Source organism: Ixodes scapularis, unplaced genomic scaffold (genome assembly GCF_016920785.2).
Source record: "Ixodes scapularis isolate PalLabHiFi unplaced genomic scaffold, ASM1692078v2 PGA_scaffold11__112_contigs__length_91849675, whole genome shotgun sequence".
NCBI lineage: Eukaryota > Metazoa > Arthropoda > Arachnida > Ixodida > Ixodidae > Ixodes > Ixodes scapularis.
Window position 1 is genome coordinate 58,341,718 of NW_024609837.1, and position 18,052 is coordinate 58,359,769.

Sequence of the window (18,052 nt, forward strand, 5' to 3'; positions counted from 1 at the left end):
TCTAGAAGAAGAAAAGTTATTACTTGTCAAAATATTTTACTGATAATTAAAAATGAGACAATAACTATTTTTCCTAAAAAACTGGAAAGCTTTGTAGCCAGCGTTTTCCAGAAATCTTAGTCCTGTTATTTACGAGGCATCTGACCCTCAAAACGTATTCTGGTCCAAATTATAAATTCAAAGATACCGGAAGAAATCTTTTTGTTGTAATGAAACAGTTAATTCTAAAAGCAGAAAAAGATTTTCAAAACCTGCTTGTAACAACCTGGATATGGAATTTTGAATCCATGTAACTAAACAAATGTACACTTTTCAAGCATACTAGTAATTAAAACATATGTGGTTTGTCACTTTTAGATTAGAAAAAAAAAGTTTAATGAAAATGTGTTTTTTGCTGCATCTTTTCTTTTTCAAGACCCCTTAAAAAGCCTCTGACACGCCAAAAAAAAAAAATTTTTCTTTCCTGCTCGGCGTTGAAATGGCATGTCAGGACATTACAAAAAAAAAAATTGTTTTACTATAAAGGCGCGTAGTTTTTTTATATAAAAAATAGAAATACGTGGCTCAATTCAAAGTTCCCGCCAGTGCATTGTGACGTAACAGTGTACCGCAAGGTGTCGGGGCGGTCAGAAGGGAGGCATCGCCGGAAGTCACGTCAGTTGTATCCCTCCTCGTGCTTACCGCGAGCGCGTGTAATATTTGTTAAATATTTTTGTTATTCTCCGCACCTCCACGAGCGATCCAAGCAGACAAGGTTTCTTTTATTTGTTTTTCATCGCTTAATGTTGCTGTAAAGGTAGAAGAAGAGGAGTCAGTGAATTGACGTCATAAACTACAATGCCTAGAAGGTGCTGTGTGAGGGACTGTCCCGGTATTTCAGCAACTGAAGAAGAGATCACACTGCATGCATCTCCGAGAGACAACAGGCATCTTGAGCCTGGAGAATATACGATGATTCGACGACCTCGGTGTCCGAACCTTCGTGTCGTACGCAAGCAATCCTAATTTCTGCGAGCGTTCTAAATTTTTTTTTTTTCAAAACTTGATAGCTCCTTTTGTGCCCAGTATAGCTCTAAATCATCAGACTGCCGGCATGCACTCGTACACTGGGTTGTACTCGCAACGCTATCATCATTGACCCCCATCACGTCGATCTACTGACTCTTCGCCCTCAACTTTTACAGCACACAAACTAACCAACGGTGCAGCGATAAAGAGCTAGGGGAACTTAAACTTCGTTTTCTACAATCGCTCGTACAAAGAACAGAAAAAAACAAAGTCGTAGGCACGGTCGCGGAGAGCATGAGGAGTGAAACTCACGTGACTTCCTGCGAACCCACTTTTAATGACGTAAGTCGATGCCTCCCTTCTGACCGCCCCGACACCTTGCGGTACACTGTTACGTCACAGTGCACTGGCGGGAACTTTGAATTGGGCCTCGTATTTCTATTTTTTATAAAAAAAAAAAAAACTACGCAACTCTATAGTGAAACAATTTTTTGTAATGTCCTGACATGTCCTTTCAACGCCTAGCATGAAAAATACATTTTTTTTGGCGTGTCAGAGGCCCTTTAAACAGCAACGGCCTACACTCGACAATGGGTGGTCCCATAAAAAATTCAAGTGCCAATTCCACATTTGAGATTGGCAGCTGGTGAAAGGGAAGGCCATTCTGAAGTATGGACACAAATGGCGACTTCCATCGCGTGTTTCTTAACCTACTTTTCACGGCTTTGTGTTTAGCCACCGGGCGCTGCGAATACCTGATTCGCTCGAGAGCGAACCTGCCATCAGGGCTTTCTGTTCAAGCCGCTAGGGGCCGTAGATTTCGCCGACGTCACCAATATTCCCCTCGCCCCCAAGATGGCAGTGCAGTGGGAGCTACGTGCACCTTCAGACAAGTAACCGCTCGCAAGTGATCACACCTCCCGCCCGAACCCACGCGCAGAGTGCAAGGTCAGGTGGTGAAAGTTAGGCGGCCGATATGTCCGGTGACGCGTAGCTCCCGTTGCACCGTCAGCCAAGGGTTGAACAGAGTACACCTCCTCCCAAATGCCGCTCTCGCCAACCACGACACAAAGAACCAACTCTACCTCATGAAATGACAGCGAGAGTGCAGGCGAGCTGGTGATAATTAATCATAATGTAACACTCAAGACTGTGGCACGGAAAAAAATTTAAGAGAGTTTCAAGTCGAAGTAAAATACGACAGTATAGATGTTCTCCTACTGTTGTCGTTTTTTTCACACCTAAAGTTTTTTGGGGGTTTTTCCCTGCCACAGTTACAGGTGTTACATTGTTATTCTACCTTATGATTGTTCAACAAAAACTGAGTAAAACAAGCTCTTCGAAATGGCTAAACTTTTTCCGCTCCTTTCAAGAAACTCCAGAGACTAAAATAATATGTAGGGTTAGGTTTCTTACTTGGGGGGCTGCCTTGATGCATCGTGGCTATATGAGCCCGTGTATATATCCCCTTCAACACTCAGCTGCTTCTTAAATTTATGTATGTCCATCTGTTTAGTTATTTCCCCAAGATTTGGGCTTCCACCACAATCGTATACCAGCTAGCCCGCTTTGTTACTTTTCATTGAAACAATCATTATGCAATCTTACAATTTTTGATGTTATATCATTTTGCAACAATTTTGTCAACATGCATTTTTAAAGAAGAAATTAACTTAAAAGAGGCGTTAAAGTTAATTTAGAGGTTTTCTTTTTATGGTACAAACTCAATCTACGCACCCTAAATACAACAGAAACCCGAAAACTACTATCGTGCGTGGTCTCTATCTCCCTTTAAAACGCGATCAAACACCACAACACGCCCCTTTTTCTGAGGTATCTAAAACGTGTCACGGTGTTTGGTCGAGTTTTTAAGACGAAAAAGGCCATGCGCGATTGCAAAGAGTTTTTTTTTGTGTATTTAGGGTGGGTACGTTGAATTTGTGCCATAAAAACAGGTTCTTAAAGAACCGCTTAAAAAGTTTTTTTTCTTAATCAGCCTGGTTGGGACGCGCGTGCCAAAAAATAAATAATACTCTAAAAAAATTGAGAGGAACATTGACGGCGAGAGATTTATTTGAAATTCTTCGCACTAAGTCCACGACGTCACGGAAAGGTCATACGCTCTTTCCACCTCAACAAGATGGTCATTCACTCCCTCCACCTCAGCGTAATGGCCAAGCCGATCCACCTCTCCTCCACGCGCCCGAAATGCCGAGAGAGAAAAAAAGTGGAAAGGAGGTGACTACCGGACGACTACCTCCAGGAGTTTGGCTCTTTCAAAGTACCGACGTTTATTGAAGCAACACTTGTTTGCAAGATTTGTCGTGGGGCAGTTAGTACTGTCAATCGCAAGGTGACCAATATCAAATGCAGCTGCAGAAATATACTTTCACACCGGTGAGGTTTCAAAAACATAGGGCACGTTTCTGTCCGAACATCTATTTTTATATTGAGGGTTGAAAAACTGGAACAGAGAAAAATTATACTCCGAATTTTTAAGAATTTTACTATCTAACAAAAATAAATTCCCATAAACCCCGAAATTCCAGCGAAAAAAAAAAAAAAAACTCCGAAAGGCAGCCTCTGAATTTTACAAAATATAAACTCCGAAAACAACGAACCCTAGTTATAGCTAGGGTTCCGTATTTTCGTTATATGTCGATAAACCTTGAAAATTAACCCCCCAGGCGGTTTTAAGCAAAGTCGGGAAAACCGAACAATACCAAACTGGAGTTTGCATCTACTAAAAAAATCCCCAAGCTACCAAGGCCCGATAAACACCAATTTCTTGTCAGACACCGAAGCTTTTTTTTTTTTTTTAGATCTACTACGCATGTGTTAAAAGGGTTTCAATAAGGTCTATATTGCGATCTCAATATTTTCCTCTACAGCCCCACATCGGAAGATGAGATGTGCGACTTCTATGTGATGTACTACTCAGACGGATACTAGATTCTAGAAGAAAGTTCGTGCTACTCCGAAGTGTCCCCGACTTACTACTGGAGAACAAATCCGATGCTCAAAGACCACGTCACGCCCGCCATCGACGAAGATGCCAGCACTCACGATTGATACGCCCTATTCAGAGGGCAAGTTCGTCTGCTTTTAGCGCAGGTGTTGCGGTGTCATCAGAATGCCGAGCTGTGATTGGCTCCGATTGGAAGGATAGGGGGTAGACCTCAAGGCAGCTAGCATTGAGGTCTACCCACTACCCTTTCAATCAGAGCCAATCAGAGCTCGACGTTGTGACGTCACCACAACCGCTGTGCAAAAGAAGCAGACGAACTTGCCCTCCGCATACAGCCCGTTCAACATAAAGTGCGACCGCAGCCGACGCTAACAATCCGACGGAGCCGACGAATCAGCGCCAAAAAAAGAAAGTGCTCCGTCATGGCTCGGGTTGTGTTTATGCGTTTTCCCTCCCCGGATAAACAAATCATGCATAGAAGAGATCGGAGCGATGGCTGCGTGTAGTTTTCCCGCCAAGCACTTGAAGGAGAGGGTATACAGAGAGCTCGGCAAATGTGAAATTATGTTTAGACCTAAATAAGAGTGTGTGTGTGGGTGGGGGGGGGGGGGGGGAGCACAGCGAAACATGTAAACATATAAAATCCCGCTCGTTCCCAAGTCGTGCAGGCGTTCCCGGATCTGTGAAAAAAAATTTATTTTAAACTTCACACCAACACGCTGCCAGTAAAGACATGCTTAGCGAAAAAGGGCATGTTTGTACCATGGGGCGAGGATTGTTTTGCGTGCAAGAGACCCGAGACCGTGGAGAACGTGTTCCTGGACTGCTGGGATGCTATCCTGTTCGGAGATGTGCTCCAACCCTAGTAAAAAAAATTATTTGTATGAGAGATTTCTTGTGTCCACTAAACACATATGAATCATACAAGATATATAAGAACATATAAAAACATATAAGAAGCGTATAAGAATTATTTGAGCACTATGTAAGAATTATATAAGATATATAAGAAACCCATAAGAAACTTATAAGAAACTTCCCCCTAGTTTCTTATATGGTGTTTGTATGTTCTCATATATCTTGTATAGTTCTTATATAGTTCTTATATGGTTCTTATACGGTTCTTATATGTTCTTATATATCTTGTATGATTCATATGTGTTTATTGGACACAGAAATTTCTCATACAAATGAGAATTTTCAATAGGGAACGCACCCTCGAAAACGACCTACCACTCACAGCTCGTAGAATACGTTTCTTGAATGTGGAGGGGACGCCTTTCCCGTGTGACCTCGTATTTCTACTGGGCCTGCATGCTAACTGGAGATGTAGGATGGCAGTTCGTCATGGCGGATCTTGATGCTCTTCCAGTACGGGATTATTTCATTGAAAATGTGAACTTGATAGGAGCTGTGTACCCGAAAATGCGTCCGGAACTAGAGTGGTTGCCGGCCTTTTTTAAGCTGTCGATGATCAGAGAGTTTGAACGATTCTCACCACCTCTCAAAACCTTGCAGGCGGGGTTTTATCGTTATCTTCACTAACGTCGTCTTTACTCAATATATCAGTTTAAATGCTCAAGTGAAAATGTATCGTGCATTGTGGATCTTTGTTCACTGTCAAAATATAGTAATAAAGAAGAAAAAAAGTTCTTTGCGTGGCCTAGCCGGTAGCGGAAAAAAACGAAAGAAAAAAAATTAAAAAATGAAAAAAATGAAAGACGTTTACAACACCCTGTAATGCCGAATTAGAGCGCAGTTCTTGAGAAGGAGGAGGGAAGGGTACTGAAGGGAGGGTATACCCCTCCTCTCCCTCCTCATCCTCTCTGCTACTCCCCCTCCCCTCCTCCCTTCTTCCTCCTCCTCGTCCTCCTCCTCCCCTTTTCCCTTCTCCTCTTCTCCCTCCTCCTCTCCCCTCGTCCACCTTTCCTTCCTCCAAGCCCCTCGTCCTCCTTCTCTCCCCTCCTCTCCTCCACTCCCTCTCGTTCTCTTCCCTTCCTCCTTCCTCCTCCTCCTCCTCCCCGCGCGTTGCATCATGGGAAATGTCCCATAATGCACCGCGCGGGACCCTCGTGACGTCGCACGTGACGTCACGAGTGACGTCAGGAGGGTCCCGCGCGTTGCATTATGGAACATTTCCCACAGTGCACCGCGCGGTTACGCCAACGGCGATGGCGACGCCACTCAAGCCGGAAACGGGGGTCTAAGAGCTGCGCTCTAAAAGAAGAGAAAAAAAGCCTAGTCTGTAGCGTGTCTGGCATGCAGCCGAAGGGTCATGGGCTCGAATCTTGCCTAAATTTTTCAGACTTTTAAGGCGAATAATTTTTTTTATAAAGTGAAATCGTTCGATACATACGGCGACCTTTAATTTGCATTACATGTCATGTTCTTTTTTTTAAGTAATTTCATTTTACGCGTAATATCACGTTTCACGTGAGCATTGTGGGTTGCTTGAATTTCCCGCGCGAGGTCACTTCACATCGCCTCAAGGCGCTGGCCTCACGTTTCGACGTGGGGAGTCGTCTTCAAGTGCAAATTCAAACTGAAGCAGATGTGCCGTCAGGTCAATAATCCTTCCCCTCCAAATCCCTGTCCCAAGAAACATGAAAAGCAGTTCGTCCCTTGCCGGAGAGAGGGAATCTATTCCATTCCTTTCTCTTGCGGGGGAGAATATATGGGGCAAACGGGGCGGTGCCTAAATGACCGCCTGAGGGAGCACTTCCGAGAGGTCGCCGATCCCAGCGAGGAAACGGTGCACCCGATTGCAGCACATCGCCGCACATGCGGAGGATGTGAGCCAAGGTTAAAAAAAACACGTGTGCTCGGGCGCCATCCCCAGAAATTCGGCAGGGAAGTTATCGAATCTTTTGCGATAAAAAACTCCGGAGTCAATGTCTCTTCCCCCTCGCTAGCCCTCTCCGATAGAGAGATAGATTATCTGAGCCAAGAGCTATCCGGGGTGATTAGACGACCTCGGTGAGCGGCCCGACCCCGACGGGTCCACGCACCCAGCGGCCTCTCCCACCCGCCCTTCCTTCCTCTTACTTCCCCCTTTTGCCTCTGCCCTTTCCCCCTTTTCCTAACTCTGCGCAGAGGAACGTGCGTTCGCACTCCATGGAATAAACTTTATTGTGAGTTGAAAGAATGTACTCGTCTGGTGTTTCGTCCTCTCTCTGTTATCTAGTACATCTTATCAACGCGCTCGTTAGGAATATAATAGAGGCTTAAGTCAGTAACTCCATCAAGTGAAAAGCTACTGCAGCTGCCTCTACTAATCGCCGGAAACGACAGTCTTACCGAACTGCTGTTTACAAAGTTGTCCTCATTTTCTTATTTATTTCTTATTGCACGTCAGGGGACAGCAAGATTTTGTTCAGTTAATCATTTTATCGTGTATAACACTGTACGATAACCCGCACAGGTGCATTTGCGCCGGTAATTGTTGAAATGACTAGATTTTAAAATGTGTTTGCAAGCTAGCCGCGTATGTTAGGTACCGCTCAATGACGCAGCAGACGACGCACCGGGGTTAGAGGAGGGAGGCAGTTGCTCTTTCCATTTTCTCTAGTGCAATGTCCTCTATCACCATACTACTCGCTCAGACGCAAGGCAAAGTACATGTTTTCAGAACGTCCAAAGCACATTGACACAACTTTCAGGCATGCTGTGTTTCCACGTAATGTCTTTTTTTCTTTTACCCTTTCACCCCTAAGCTGGCGATGCAGTAGAAACTACGTTATCCCTGAGCCAGTCACACGCCTCTATTCCGCCACGTGATCTGGCCCTCACCCGTACCCGGGCGCAGAGAGCTTGGTAAGGTGATGCAGGGGAGGTGGTGGATTCGTCCGGCGAGCTCGTACGTTCCACCGCACTGTTCGTGTATGGTTGAATAAACTAAATAAACTATCTAAAAATGCCGGAATATAAAAAAAATAGGCTGTTGAGACATATCCTGCCAAACTCGCAGCTCTCCGTGACACGTGGCCGTACATCGATGGTCCAGTTGCTGTTCACCGTTTGCAGAATGAAGTCCCACTTTTGTGTTATCTCGATGATTACCGCCGTTGCTTTCGTGGGAAATATTTCATTCGTTTCGGCAGCCGCTCAGTTTCCACTGTCGATGCCTGGTGTACAGCCGATGCAGGTAATTGTCATCCTGAAAATATTGATTTTCTTTTTGCTTATTTTTGTGGATTGTGTGCTACATATGTTACGATGTTTTGACATGTTAGTTCAGGTGTTGGTGTCACCTACTTATCTGTCTGTTCTCTGACTGTGCCCCATGCACTTCTTTGAACTATCGTTGGTGACAGGTTAGGAGTTGAGGGGAAGCTCCTCCCACCTCTTCCCACTTTAGCAGAGCGAAGCCCATTTACATGGAAGTAAACTGCCAGGATATTTTATCGGGCTTTAGAGTAGATACAGATGAAATTGACGAAGGTATCAGAAACCTTAAACCAAAGTTATCTACTGCAGTAGATTGTATTCCGAGTTTTATAATCAGAGCTTGTGGTGACTTGTTTGCCCCGATTTTAAAACACCTTTTTCAACTTGTCACTTCACTCTGGTTTGTTCCCATCGTTAGGGAAGAAAGCGGTTGCCGTGCCAATATTAAAGGGGGGGGGGGGGAGGGGGGCAATTCATTGGTTGTCAGTAATTATCGACCGGTTTCTTTGTTGTACGGCTTAATTTTCTAAGGTGTTTGAGAAAGTTATTCATAAACGATTAACTCATTACTTTCATTAAAAATTAACGATAACGACTTCGCAGCACGGGTTCATTACGGGACGGTCAGTTGAAACGAACATGTGCACCCGATAAAGTTGATCATGAGCTATTGATCCACAAATTATCGATATACGGTTCTTGTTCTGAACACCTTCGCTGGTTTCAAAGCTACTTGTCATGTCGTACGAATCATGTTCGAATTTCTAGTGTCCCTTCTAAACTATTTTACTCAACTTCAGGTGTCCCCCAGGGGTCTATTCTTGGGCCTCTTTTGTTTCTGATATTCGTTAATGACATAACCTCATGTGTAAAAAAAGCTGAGCTTCTACTCTTTGCGGATGATATTAAGATTTTTATGCGCGTTGCTACTCCTCTTGATTGTAATGTTCTTCAGCACGAAGTGAATAAGATACTGCAATGGTCTTTGGCGAATAATTTGCTCCTAAATCCTACTCAAACTAAGGTTCTTTCTTTGAGCAGACGATACACTGTTATACATTTTACTTACTGTTTGGGAGGAACTCCAATCGAACGCGTGACTGTAAAGAAAGATCTCGGTGTGTGCCTCGATGGCGCGCTGTCATTCAATGCTCATGTTTGTTTTATTAGTGGTCGTGCGGTGAAGACTCTTGGTATTATATCTCGTATAACTCAAAAGTTCAAACGACCTGCTTGTATTATTCGTTTATTTTGTGGTTTAGTTCGTTCACGGCTTGAATTTGCTTGTGTTGATTGTAATTCTCTAACACGTACACAGTCTTTAAGCATTGAATCAGTGCAAAAAAGAATGATACGCATTTCATATGATAGACACTTTCAGCGTCGCTTTTATTATGATTCTGAATGTCTTAATATTGTTTTTACTTAGGTCTTTGTCAAATAGAAGATTCGAGAATGATCTGATTTTTTTGTGCAGGGTGGTAAATGGTTGAACTGATGCTAGCCTACTTCTGAATTCTGTCGATTTTAATGTTCCTTGTCGCGTTACCAGAAATTTTACTGTATTTTACGTTGAATACATGTCTAAACTCTCACCACCGTCCCGTATGCAAATTTCATTTAATAAAATCGCATCCTCTAGCTTGGACATTTTCACAGATCTTTCAGTTTTTCGCCGGAACTTGGCAAGTCTGGTTTAAAGTTAAAACTGTATTTCATATTGTGTGAAGTGTGCAACCTATTTGTAGTCATGCTAATTTGTACATTTGAAGCTGTGCGCGTGCTGTGTTTCTTCTTTCTATCTTGTGTGCGCCAATGTGACGACCCGCGTGGTTGTTTTTGGGTACATTAAATAAATATTATTATTATTATTATTATTATTATTATTCAAGACCGCAAGGTTGTTCCCGGGCACGAATAAAAACATTGATTGATTGATTGATTGATTGATTGATTGATTATTATTATTATTATTATTATTATTATTATTATTGCGTATGTGTGCGTTTATTTTCTGATGAGACTACGTGTTTTCCTGCACTTTTTCAAGACCGACAGAAATGTGAACTTGCTCCTGGAGCAGAAGATGTCATCGGTGTGTGATTCGTGTTTGTACGTGTGTGTGTGTGAGTGCGTGTACGTGACAATGTGAACATTTTCAATAAGCTTGCTGCAACTGCTCGGTCTAGTCCCACAAGCCCTTGAGGCTTTGACAAGACCTGGAGCTTGATCCTGACTCTAAAAATTAGTTATTAAAGATTACTACTATTACTATTACTACTATTATTATTATTATTAGGCTGGAGAAGGGGTCACCTCCTCTCCGACGTTCGCCCTGCTAAAGTGGAAAGAGATGGGAGGAGTTTCTTCCGAAATCTTAACCTGTCACCGACTATAGTTCGTACTTATATTGTCTTAGTAGAAGTTGAATGTATATACATAATTGAAAAGCCATAACTTGACGACTACGTGTAGGTTACGGTACACGTTAAGATTAAAAGGTTGTGAGAGGGTATCATTTCGAGACGAGAAAAAAAATTACGTTTAATTCGAGGGAACAGTGGCTCACTCCTTTACTTCTCAAAACTGTGATTTTGAGACATTCTCCTTCTCGTGTGTCTGTGTCTACTTTCGTATACCTCAATTTTGGGTTGCTTCAAAATGTTACTAATTATGTTTGTGTTCTGAAGCGTGACTTCTATTACCGATTCAGTTGTATCTCTATCGGCTTTCCAATAGTTGTGAACACCGCTTTTGTAATTTTGAGAATTGAACTCGTAAGGGTCAGGTGCATACTCACTGTAATTGTTTTGAAACGTAATTGAAAAATGATTTACTGTGAGGGGATGGGAAAAGGGGAGTTTGTGCAATTAGAATGAAATTCCAGATATCTGACCTAGCACCAAAGACACAAGGCTGGTGATGTTATAAATAATATGTCGAGCACAAAAGACGCAAAAAAAAGTGTAAAACTCTGATGTAGGACCGATATGCTTCGGCCTTTGTAGAATTAGGATGTTGGCTATACAGTTTATATATTTAGGTGTTAAACCTGTCTTAATCAGCTTACAAATCTTTAGCATTCGTTTATGTTGGGTTGGGTGTTTATCTTTATACCCAAATACAGGCTGAAACTACTATGTAAGAAATTTTCCACAGTTCAATTTTGTTAACAATACTTCGAATGACACAGCATTTCTTATTGGGCGTACAAACTTCAGCGCCTTACAACTATTCTTGAATAGCTGTCATCCGTGTTACAAGAACAAATGGAAGCAGAAAAAAGTTATCGTCTTAGGATTATCTGCTGATTGTTGCAGGTGTTTTTGAAGGGCAGGATGCGAAGATTAGGTGATCGTAAAATATTGCATATACAATCTATTTTTTCTGGTTTTACGCGTTTATTTCAAAATCTCGTATCAGCACTTCAATTTAAAGATCCAGTACGAGTAATTAAGCAAATTTTAGCATCTTTTAGACACACGATATTACGGTTAAAAGCTAAAGCAACCATGAACACTTTATTGTATGAACTGTTATTGACTAGCTGCGTCGCTATGTGATGCTTAAATTACGATTTAATTTTTATTGTTTTTTTTTTACAGAACGAAACATATTTGTGCACTGCCTTCCACTTTGCACCAAATCAGCATAAGTATATTGGTAAACTCTTCAAACAACACCTGCAATTTACCATTTCTAGGGAAGCACGATATCTCCAAACACGAAAGAATAAAACACATAGGTACGGACACACACAGACAGGACAGTTCTTTCAATTAGCAACCGACATTTATGATGCCTCTTCGATGGGTCAGCGCTTCTCTAACCCACCCTCGGATAAAAGAGGAAGAAACCCGGAAAAACAGAGAAGATAACCCCGTTGAAAAAAATAAACGAAAAACAAAAAAAAAGATACTCAAATTAAAATTAAAAGCAAAAGAAAAAAGAAAAAAAGGAGATTCTTATCTCCCTTAGAAAAAGGAGAATGAAACACGGCCGGAAAAGAAAAAAAAAGCGCAGAACCAGCTTGTGCTCATCGCTCCAACTCCTCTTTCAGAAACTCAACTTCTGCCTTGGTTAACCTGAGGCAGAATGAGGCATAGTTGAAATCATCCCCGGCAATTCTAAAGAACTCAATAATTTCTCATCCTAGTCTATCTTTGTGTCTCCCGATGACTCGCGGAGCATGGAAGTCCGGCTCACAATTCGAACAAATGCGGTTGTGCTCGACAATGAGATGAAGAGAGTCACTAGACGCATGTGTCACCTCGAGGAAGTGCTCACGGAGGCGAGTGTTGACGCACCTACCGGTCTGTCCGACGTATACGTCGGACAGACCAGTAGGTGCGTCAACACAAATCCTCTACCTTCTGGTTTATGTTGGGCTTTCCGACAACGTTCTAAAAAACCAGTACTGCCTTTCTGTAGTTCGCACTCTAAAATGGTTAAGCATGGTATTGTCCGGTCCCTCTTTCTCTCCTGCCGTGCTAAGTCCCGTGTCCACCTTGTAGAAGCAGCTTATCAACACAGCGAGAACGCCTCCTCAAAGCTGGGTACCTAAAAATCTTTCGACCACACTTATTCTCCTAATTTTAGGTGTCGCGAGCTCTCGGTCTCTCATAAGGAGGACTTCTCAGGTAGTTACTATACCCTACGTCCATAACACCTTTCACCACTTGAAGACCATCGCAGCGCGGTATGGTACTTCCGTTGTTTTCTCGAGCAAGACACGCCTAAAATAACTTTCCAAAGGTCAATGACAGCAGTACCCCCAAAGTCTGCTCCATCCAGCATGCCAACCCATTTGTCCCCTGCGACGAGAAGGTGGTGTACCGTATTCCTTCTATCTGCGGGTATAGGTGCTTCGGACAGACCGTTAGGTGCGTCAACACACGCCTCCGTGAACACTTCTTCGAGGTGAAACGTCCCAAATGAAAATTTTTGCAAGTGGTACCACTTTCAAGTGGTTTATTGAAGAGGCACCACTAGCAAGTGGTACCAGTAGCAGGTGGTACCACTTGCTAGTGGTACCATTGCTACTGGTACGACTTGCCAATGGTACCTGTTTAATAAACCACTTGCAAGTTGTAGCACTTGTGGAACCACTTGCTAGTTGTACCACTTACAAACAGTAAATTGTCATATAGATGCACAAAACAAAGTCAGATGTTAGTCTTTCTTACTCTTATTTTGCAGTTGAAAGCTTGTAGGGCAGAATTAAGTACTTCGGCTGATGAAGATTAAACATCCTCAACACCCAGGCGCTTCAGAGCTTTTTGGGAGTCCTGGATCTTTTGTTACAGGACTGTCGACATGTTAGTGATGACTTGCTGAACAGGCGCCTTGTTCTGGTGTTCCAATGGTGCATCGTTTCAGCAACGACAACAGAAAAATACTAATCTAATGACATCTTATGAGGATACAGTCATATGGTTGAACAGGTTGAACTCATATACCTATGACGAGGCTAACTTTGAAGAGACTCAGTTCCTTCCGGACCATCACATATTGTTTTTGTTTGTCCTCTGGTGCCTCCTTGCCCCCGTAAGTCCTTCGGGCAAGTCCCACGGGACCCCAAATCGCTTCACCATGTCTTTGGCTATCATGGCTGGTTTAATTGATCTGCTTCATTCATTTTTCTTCTTGATAGGAGCCGATGGTGGTCCCCCGATTCACGTGGCACTGTGGGTCAAAAGGGTATTGTAGCTTTGGCAGCGGTCAACACTAGGGTGCCTTCGTGTGCGCTCTGCTTAGGGTGGAGACATGTGGTTATTTTATCCCACACTTTTATTTTTCTTTTTTGTTCAGAAGCGCGTGAAAGAGCGTGTCTCTGCACGCGTTTGTGGCGCTGACTGTGCTATGGCGACATTTTGTTTTCGTCGATTTCTTTGTATTTTACCTGTGAACGCGTGCTGTCGGCATCGGGTACTACAAAGGGTGGCATCACCCTAAACACAAGGACATTGAGGCACCCTAATCAACACCAAATCCACAATTCACGCCAAGCCAATCGTCGCGATGAGGTGCCTCGTGCCACTTAGGCGTTCGTGTGCGAAAAGCTCGGTGCTCCAAAGTCATTACTGTCGATGGAATCGATCGCGCGCTGCTCGTTATGCAATTGGACAGAGTAGGCAGATTTTCTCAGGGTAGAAGGAACACACTCCCGTCAGGCTTGGTGGAACGATAGACTGTACCGTTTATCATGCCAATGGCAAAAATTTTGCCCCGATGACTGACGGGAAGACAGACTAGGGAGAGAACTTAAGGCTTATTCACACGATGCATCTTTTCAACGCGCCACAGTTTAGCGAAACCAAGATTTCGCGAAATCGGCCTGTTCACACGTAGAGTTTGACGCGCGAAACTTGTGACGTATTGACTCACGAGAATTTCGCCAAACCTTGTCGTCTGCACCGGGAATACGCATCAAAATGATATGAAGTACGCACAGTGTGAAGAGACAGCCTGTTTCATTAATGCCACTCAAAGAATTTCGTCTGATTCGGCTCACTGTGTTTACTAGTCCTGCCAAACCCGGGAAAAACCGCGACATGATCTCGAAGAATTTCGGGCATTTTTGCACCGCTAATAAAGAACGTTATCCCCAGTCATCATGTCTATATATAGTGCTTGCACCCGCCGCGACTGTTGACGAGTCTGCACCGCGCCCCCAATCCGTACTGTAGGCGCCGTTCACACACCTGCAACCGAGTAGGACCAAAACTCGTCGCCCGTACGCACCGCTTCTCCGCCTTGTCGCTCGCCACACTGTAAAAAATGTCTGTGCGTCTACTTTCATGCACAACACTCGGAGGGCCAATCAGCGCAACTCACGGAGGCAGCTCAGCGAATGATGATGCCGAAACATATGTTTAGACCAAAAAACGCAGACTGAGTTGTGACATTAAGCAATTCAAAACTTCTCGCTTGCATTGGTTAATGCCACAACTCAGTCTGCGTTTTTTGGTCTAAACAGATGTTTCGGCATCGTCATTCGCTGAGCTACCTCCGAGAGCTGCGCTCATTGGTTCTCGGAGTGTTGTGCGTGAAAGTAGACGCACAGACTTTTTTAGAGTGCATGTTTGTTTGTTTTCTTTCGGCTTCGGCTCGGATACGGAATTGGCCGAAAATCAGACTCCTTCAAAAGCTCGCTTCTCCTCGAAGGTCAGACGTCATAGCGAAGTCGAGCGGCCATTGGCAGCGTCCGCGTTTCTCCTTCGGGTGATTGACGGGCGTCGGTGAGGTTTCAGCGAAAAATTGCTCCAGAAGCAAAAAACACGCGCCACTTTTTTCGGAGGCGCGCCACTTTCTCGGTCGCGTTCAGACGGGGAATCTGTTTCCCGTAACCTAGTTTCGCGACACAAGATTCGCCAAGAAGATGCATCATGTGAATAGACCTCTCTTGAGTCCTTTAGAATAGACCCATCAGAGAAAAAAGCGCCACCTGTCGTATGCAACAGCAACTAGTGGCAGCCGCCATGCTGCAGGATAGTGCACGCTGCTGCATACGCTGCGTTGGCCGTAGACGCTATTCAATTCCTGCCCACGATGCCAACGTACTGCTGCATACCCCTCTGTAAGCAGAGAGGGTATCTGGACAAGTCTGGCATTAAGGTACGTATTCGTAAATGTACTCGTTATCGGTTGACGGCGGCGTAGCCGCGCAAACGTTTCCCTGCTGAAGTGCAAAAACGGAACACGAACCGTTCCCACGCTACGCTCCTTGGGTGTTTGAGTCAGGTGTTTTTAATCTCACTTTGTTGCGTTTGGTGGTAGAGTTTTCAAGTTTTAGCTAGTTTGAAGAAATCAAAGCGTCAAATACAAATATAATGTTGCTCGTGGTATCGCTTGTGGACGTGACAGCTTCGCGAGCGCCTAGCTTCAAGTTTGCACGAGCTCGCGGTGCTTCAAACTTGCGCGTGTAAATTATATGTTAGGTACGCATGAAGCCATACGACGTGACGCTTTAACCTGCCTGTAGCCCAGACAAATGTGCAGCGCGTGCTTTAGGCAAAGCGACGCGCTTGCTTGCAACTTCTGCTTCACTGCGAAATTTACTGCTCTACATTTCAACTCTAAAATCCCCTTCAAGAAAAAGGGACTCGACGTATCAAGTAGGAACTTGCGTCGAATACGTTCTTTACTGGTTGAATTTGCGCATTGAAATTTTAAGTCTTAATTCCCAGTAAAAACTCGTCGCTCGATTTGACGAGCGACGAGTCGAGCAACGGCACAAGCGACGAAAGTCGGTTACGAGCGACGAAAATGTTTCACTATCGTTTGTCGCGTCGCTTGGTTTGGGATTTCTAGTAAACGACGCTCATCGCCTTGGTCACTCGCTCGTCGCTTTTATGCGGTGCGCTTCGTCGCGCGACTGTGCGAGCGAGAGCGAAGCGGGACCCCTGCGCCTGCTTCGTCGCATATCCGGAGAGTACTGGCGACTTCTAACTACAGCCCGTAAATTATAATCGGTTGCTATCATTTTCTGATGCATACTAACACATGTTTGATGTCGTAACTACAAAGATCTTAGTAATTGCCTTTTTCTTGCGTAGTTGGCCTTTATAGATGCGGCGACCACGAACCCCTCAACAAGGAAGTTGTAACTTCGGTCTGATTGTCGTTCCGAGTTCGATAGGTTCTTGAAGAAGCGATATACCTCATCATCTTTAACGGCTGGGAGCTGGGAAAGGTCGTTTACCCAACCCGTGATCGGGAGAACGCTACCTGCAGCCATACAGAGGCGACGGGATAGACGAAACAAGAACGCTACAGTCAAAACAACTATGCCGGCCGCAACGGAGTCCTTCCCAATGGCGCCGGCCGCCTAATGTTGTTGGACTCGTTCAGCGGATTTTCGCTGTTGCCAGATTTTTTGAAAGGGGCCTATTGCCGGGAATGATTTGAACTATGCCTCACCCTGCCTTAGGTTAACCAAGGCAGAGGTTGAGTTTCTGAAAGAGGAGTTCGAGCGGTGAGCAGACTTGTACGTAATCCGTTACAAGTAACGAAATTACATGTAATTCCTTACATTTATCAGTAATTTTGTAACGGAATAATTACATATTTTCTAGAGTAATTTTAAAGTAATTCCCTTACATTTTTGACGTAACGGATTCCTTGTAATCCGTTAATTTTTTGTCAGAATGACCCCCCCCCCCCCTCCCGCCCCCATTCTAAATAAAGTTTTTTTTTTTTCATTTTTGTAAAGTTGAGCGCAGTGACACTGTCACGCGAATCGACCAGCGCAAAGGGAGGCTTGGCACTCTTCAGTTTCGGAAAGCCTTTTTTTGCAACACCAAGGATCTGTCATTTTTTTAGACCCGAACATCATTGTCAAAAAATCTAAATAAACAATTCACGAAAAAAAAAAAGGGGGGGGCAGTTATTTCCGCCTTATTTTAGTCCCTTTGTTTTTTTGTTTTTTTCTTTGCGATCGAAGACGGGGAGAGGTGGACACCAAGTGATTGTGCGCCTCTTCGAGAAGCTTGAGGCGGTAAGTGCACTGAAAAGAATTAACAATGTCCTTCTCGGATATAATGACTACGACAATTTTCACAATGTCCCAACAGGAGACAACGCTCCGTCTACCCTACCCTTTTTGTGTGTCAGCTCTTTCGCGAGCATTTAGAAAATGGTAATAGTCTTCCTTTCTTTATCTTCCTGTTTTGCCCCAGCAGGACGCATCTTATCTCAAGTAGATATTTTTACAAATAAAACATAACGGTGGCTGACGTAGACTTGATATTCTGGGCTTAAAGAGAGAATAAAATTCGTGGGTGCGGCCATAGCGCGGCTTACTTAGTACTCTACACTTTGCTGCTCTTGGCATCAGTGGACGTCTATCTGGCGAACACCGGAGTGAACTGCAGTCGGATTGTGCTGCGTGCGTTTCTGAACGGCACC

At 44.0% G+C, this 18,052-nt stretch overlaps 1 protein-coding gene across 1 annotated transcript in view; it reads left to right on the top strand.

The window, feature by feature from the left end:
• The first annotated feature begins 8,000 nt into the window (after positions 1-8,000).
• Positions 8,001-18,052, top strand: part of LOC121835073 (peptidylglycine alpha-hydroxylating monooxygenase-like) — a 36,158-nt gene continuing 26,106 nt past the window's right edge. Inside the window, exons 1-2 of the mRNA XM_042289009.1 lie at positions 8,001-8,120; positions 11,749-11,806. Coding sequence (XP_042144943.1) covers positions 8,001-8,120; positions 11,749-11,806 — 178 coding nt within the window. The remainder of the gene's footprint in view (positions 8,121-11,748; positions 11,807-18,052) is intronic.